Below are 5,834 nucleotides of genomic sequence, written 5' to 3'. Positions count from 1 at the left end.
CCCCCCCCCCCCCCCCCCCCCCTGTGAGTACTCACGACTTAAGCATGATGGTGGAGGTCCGACCGGCGGTCCCGTTTTCACTTGCGTGGATTCTGATGTCGTGACAGTCTCGTTCGTCCCACACACCTGGCGAGGAGCTCACCTGTGGGGGAACAAAGTTTTGACGGCCCTTGCAACTCAGTAAAGTCAGTTTAGTTTTAGCAGAGGTTTTACGGCGCTCGCAACTGCTGAAGGTCATATTATGAGCGCCAGAAGATTAGAGGTGTTACAAGAGAGTAACAAACATAATATAAAGAGAATGGGAGATAAGGACGAAAAATGTTTGATAGGAAAGAAGAAGAGGAAAGAAGAAGCAAACAACACCAGAGCACCCGCGAATCACTCTCAGTAAAGTCATATAAGATAAGACATATGTTTATTGTCCAGATCCTGGCACATTGGTTTCGTGTTTCAGCACGTACACACATACACACACACACACACACACACACACACACACACACACACACACACACACACACACACACACACACACACACACACGCAGGCTTAGAGTTAGAGTCACATGCATAATATAAATGAACAGCAACATAGCTTTAATTGTGTTGTGCTAGATACATACTCAGTATAAAAGCCGAAGATTAGAGGTGTCACAAAAGAGTAGCAAAAGAAAAAAAAAGAGAAGGAAAGATAAATAAGAAAGATGTTTGATCGAAAAAAGGAGCACCCACACCAGAGACCCCGCCAACCACCCCCTCACTGGTGGAACAGGATCGTTAGTAATTCTGTTCTTGCTGCTGCTGTTTACTTTTACTTTTACTGATATTGTAGATACCATTAGACTTTTTAAAAAAATATTTTGTAGATACCATTAGACTTTTAAAAAAATATTTTGTTGATACCATTAGACTTTTTAAAAAATATTTTGTTGATACCATTAGACTTTTAAAAAAAATATTTTGTAGATACCATTAGACTTTTTAAAAAAATATTTTATTGATACCATTAGACTTTAAAAAAAAATATTTTGTAGATACCATTAGACTTTTAAAACAATTATTTTGTTGATACCACTCGTTACTTTTATTAATTTTGTTGATACTAGTTTTCACTTTTATTAGTTTATTTAATACTGTTGGGTTTTTTTATTACTTTAAATTTTACAAATTTTGTTGAATACTTTTTACTTTTATTAGTTTAATTGATACCTTTTTTTTAACTTTTAGTTTTTATTAATTTTGTTGATACTACGTTTTACTTTCATTAGTTAAATTGATTATTTTACGCCATTTATTTTTATCAATTTTTATTGAAACTTGGTTCTTGTTTTTACTTTTATTTTTATTAATTTTGTTGAAGCTACTATTTACTTTTGTTTCTTTTACTTTTGTTGATGAAACTGTTAAATTACCAAAAATATAGGGGGAGGGTGGGGAGAAGAAGTAGTACTAGAACAAAAAAGAGGCGGTGGAAGAGTAGGAGATGAAGGAGAGAGACAGAAAAAAGGTTTTTCATTGGCGCAGACCCCTTACGAGGAGTACAACACCCCCTCTCTTATCCCCCCTCCCCCCCCCCCCCCCACACACACACAAAATTCCATCTCCAAAAACGGACGCCCCCCTCCCAAAAAAAAAAAACGCGGAAGGGAGGGGGAGGGGGGGGGGGGGGGGGACCCCCCGGCCACGCCTACGTTGAAATGAAAAGAAAAGAAACAAATAAACAAAACAAAACAAACAAAAAGCAAAAAACAACAGCAAAACAACTTCTCCCCCAAACCGACCTCCCCCGCCTCCCTTCCCCCAACACCCATCCTCGGAAGTTTACCGTTATGGTCGTGTCGTCTCCCTGGGCCCTGTGATACCAAGTGCCGGAATACTCTTCGGGCAAAGTGCACTGACCCTGGACAGCTGGGAGAATCAAACAAACAGAAAAAAAGCAAATTGAGTTAGTCATAGACATATATACCCCAAGATCGTGCACTGTCATGGCTGTCGCTCTCCCCTCTCTATAGAAGCTTCTCTTCGGAGAGTTCTTTTTTTGTTGGTAAGTGTTTTACGGGGCTCGAAACTGCATAAGGTCATATGAGCGCGCGGGACACATTAGACGTTTTCAGTTGGTAGGAAATTTTTTATTTTGCCCGGGTGGCGGCCGGAGCCTACTCCAATTGATTTTAAACCACCGAGGGATCTTTAACGTACGCAACTTACACACGGTCGGAGAGTTCGCACCATGGTGAACGTCAATACGGCAGGACAGAAAGAAGGGACACAACTCCAGCCTCGCCGTACTCGAGAGTACGCGGCACTTTTCCTCCCTTATCCCTCCATCGGCTACTGTCAAAGATCGTGTACAACGAGATAGTTCACTCCTCTCTTTGGGCCAGTTAAAAGTGTCATAAAAACTCGGTGGCGCCCTCCTCGAAAAAGCGTGGACTTTGCGAACAGAGTGTGAAAAACAATAAAAGTGAAACTAACAAACTGTGCTATTACTATTCTTCTTCTGGAGAAACGAAAGAAAGCTTCAGAATCAATAATTTATTTATAGAGGCACCAGCCATCCATGTCCAGGGGCGGTTTTAGCCGAGAGCTTCAGAAAAAACAACTGCAGCACCATCTGAAGCAAAGTGAGGACTTCCGCCGACTCTTTTTTTTTCTGGCTGATCTCTCTCTCTCACACACACACACTCAGACACACACACACTCAGACACACACACACACACACACACACACACACACACACACACACAAATCAGAACATCATTCACAGGGCTCACCTTGAAAAAGACAAGCAGTCAGAGCAGCGCCAAAAAGTGCCAAGATAGTCAGTGGCGTCATCTTGTTCCGTTGAATGAATTGAAAAAAAAAACTGTTCCAAAACCTCCAGTGGTTTGTAGAATGCTTTTTTTATTTTCCCCTCTTAATTTCACGTGTTTTGTCAAATATATCGCATTTCCTTTTATGCTTTAAGGACCCTATGTGTTCTTGTCATAATATATTGAAATTCAAAATTGAAAACGGAGCAAACGAAAATGTTCAGATGAAGATTCTATTAATGATAATATGTGCTGTTTATTTATGAAGTTAAATAACGTTAGGGTCTCATAATAAGGAACGTTTTCAAACAGTTCACATCTAGACTTTCGGACAAAGTCACTTCCGCTTTCAAAGTAGGAAGTGGACGAATTATTCAGTTTTTTTCTTGACAGTGAAGATTTCAACTCATTTTATTGCCAATTTCAAAAAGACACATTCCTGTATTAACTTAAAATGTACTTAAACCAACTTAAAGAAAGCAGAAATCAAACTGTCATTAACACCACAATGAAAAAATCCCTGAATATTCCCTCAACGACCGCCAACAGCCGCCATTTTGAAATGGCGGTGTGTGTGTATGTGTGCGTCTCTAATCCGCGCCAGTCCCAGCTATCGCTCTGTGTGTGTCACCGCGCGTGTGTGTGTGTGTGTGTGTGTGTATGTGTGTGTGTGTGTGTGTGTGTGTGTATGTGTGTGTGTGTGTGTGTGTGTGGCAGTGAGTCCGCCGCGGTCTCAGCCGATAGATAACGCCGGTACTTCAATTTTGAGGCTGCTGATACCGTTTGCAAATAAAACGACATAACAAAGCCACCGGAGACTTGAAGAACTCGAACGGACTTCGGAGATGAGAAATCATATCGGCTCCCGCGAAAAGGTGGAGAGGGGAGTTGTAGTGATTTATACAATTTGTCACTGTTTGTTCTTCAATTCGATTTGCTTGCATAGGACGTTGATCTTACTTAAAATTTCTTTATATTCGCTTTTCTGTTTGTTTGACAATTATCAACGATAGTATGCCGAGGATTTTCCTTTTATGATAATGATATAGTATGTACAGTAAACCTGGAAAAACAAAGATAATGAGGACAGAACATTTTAATGGTCAAGCACCTGCATCAATCAATAATAAAAACAGGTCACAGAGATTGTGGGGAGGGGGGGGGAGAGGGTTGCATAGATAAAACACGCATCGGGGTGATGGACACACTGTCCGATGGCCGAGCAAAAGGCATTCACCTTTAATAAATGATGAGATGTGTGTGTGTGTGTGTGTGTGTGTGTGTGTGTGTGTGTGTGTGTGTGTGTGTGTGTGTGTGTGTGTGTGTGTTTGTGTGTGATATTTACTTTGGTGTATGATGTGTTTTCTTTCCATTCTTCACTTCTTCTTTACTATGCCTTGATGCTCCTCCTTCGAAATAATCTGTTCGCAAGCCTGAAACTCATCTTTACAAAACGTTACCCCCTTCCTGATTTTTCGAAAAAAAGAAGAAATGAAATGGAAGAACCCTTTGAAAAAAAACCCCGTAAAAATGCAAGGGTTTTGAAAATATTACAGAAAGAGAATGTGGGGCTCTCGTGGCCTATAGGTAAGGTGTTCGCCTCTCATTCAAAAGGTCCCGGGTTCGAACCTGGGTAGGGACGGACAATTTTATTCTCTAAAATCTTCTCCTTTCACGCTATTTTTTTGCAATATTCTGTCGTCTGCTTTCATCTCCACTCTCTTCCCCCCCCCCCCCCCCAACTTAACCTCCTTTGCTCCCTCCACTGGGCTCCTGACTCTTTCTGCAGCCTTTCTACTATTTCTACTGCTACTCCTTGGCCCGTTTTTACTGTTGTCTTTCAGCCACATCCCTGATCTTCTGGTAGCAAAAATCTACACATGGCCTTCTAGGACAAGGGCGAAAAATCTCGGAAGTACCGTGTGCAGGTTGGCACGTTAAAGATCCTTTAAGTGGTCCAAAATCGATAGGAGTAGGCTTCGCCCGCCACCCGGGCAAAATTCTAAATTTCCTATCAACTGAAAAAAAAAAAGTTTAATGTGTCTCGCGCTGTCATATGACCTAATGCAGGTGCAAGCGCCGTAAAACACGTACCATAAAAAATAATAAAATATAACTACATACATGTAGCTGGAGAATCTTGTAGTGTAGATGCCACTTCGGAGATTCTAATCAGATTCACTTTCATGGTCTTTCAGCGGGATACCAATTTAATGAGGCATCACGGTGAAATCATGTTCTCGTCAAAAAGAATGAAATCAAAGGAACCAGCATTTTTCTGGCCATTTGGGTTCTGTAATTATTGTTTTAAATTGTCTTATTTTTTGCCTTAACACCTTTTACGACTAAAGAATACATTTGTGTGTAGATTTCACTGAAAAACGTTGTCAAAGACATTGAAATTGTAAATTTGTAGTTTCCAAGGACTCTCAAGCTCTGGAAGTGACCAAAGTTTGATGCCCATTTTCCCGCTAATTTTCCCGCTAATTTTCCCGCTGACACCAGGTGACCCCCACCTCCTTCAACAGCAATAAATATTTCTACTTCTATTCAAAACATATGGATTTTTTTTTCCTTCCAAATCAGGACAAATGAATCAGTTTAAAGATGATTTGAATAACTCCATGCCCAAAAACTGAAGAGCGCCTGATTCCCCCACGTCGTGACACAAATAAGCTACATGTGTTGGTTTACTTAAAATGACAAGAAGAAGAAAAAAAGAAGGAACAGAACAAATTTTTTTTGTTAGGTGTCAACATTTTGTTGTTGCTGTTGTTGTTGTTGTTTTTGGGGTTGTTGTTTTTACCTAAAATGGCCAGAAGAAATTTCAGCTGAAATCGAAATCCACGAACGAAGGACAATTGTTATTACAAATACTATGCCTGTTTAATTACAGCTTTCTATTGGTCAAATGTTTCTTGCCAGAGATGAGCTATATGAGCTATCCACCGTTGTCCAACATTTGAACCGAACCAATGAAGGTGTTTCACTCTCTTCAAATTGACATGAGCTATCACCCCA

The 5,834-nt window shown here is 40.5% G+C and overlaps 1 protein-coding gene across 1 annotated transcript in view; it reads right to left on the bottom strand.

Annotated features, from left to right (window-relative positions):
* Positions 1 to 3,414, bottom strand: part of LOC101854563 — a 13,143-nt gene extending 9,729 nt beyond the window's left edge. Inside the window, exons 1-3 of the mRNA XM_005095775.3 lie at positions 2,775 to 3,414; positions 1,825 to 1,907; positions 36 to 142 (exon numbers count right to left, since the gene is read on the bottom strand). Coding sequence (XP_005095832.1) covers positions 36 to 142; positions 1,825 to 1,907; positions 2,775 to 2,835 — 251 coding nt within the window. The 5' untranslated portion in view covers positions 2,836 to 3,414. The remainder of the gene's footprint in view (positions 1 to 35; positions 143 to 1,824; positions 1,908 to 2,774) is intronic.
* Positions 3,415 to 5,834: the final 2,420 nt, after the last annotated feature.

Source organism: Aplysia californica, unplaced genomic scaffold, assembly GCF_000002075.1.
Source record: "Aplysia californica isolate F4 #8 unplaced genomic scaffold, AplCal3.0 scaffold00113, whole genome shotgun sequence".
In the NCBI taxonomy this organism is placed as follows: domain Eukaryota; kingdom Metazoa; phylum Mollusca; class Gastropoda; order Aplysiida; family Aplysiidae; genus Aplysia; species Aplysia californica.
Note: the sequence above shows the minus strand (reverse complement) of the source record. Positions and strands in the feature narration are given on the sequence as shown.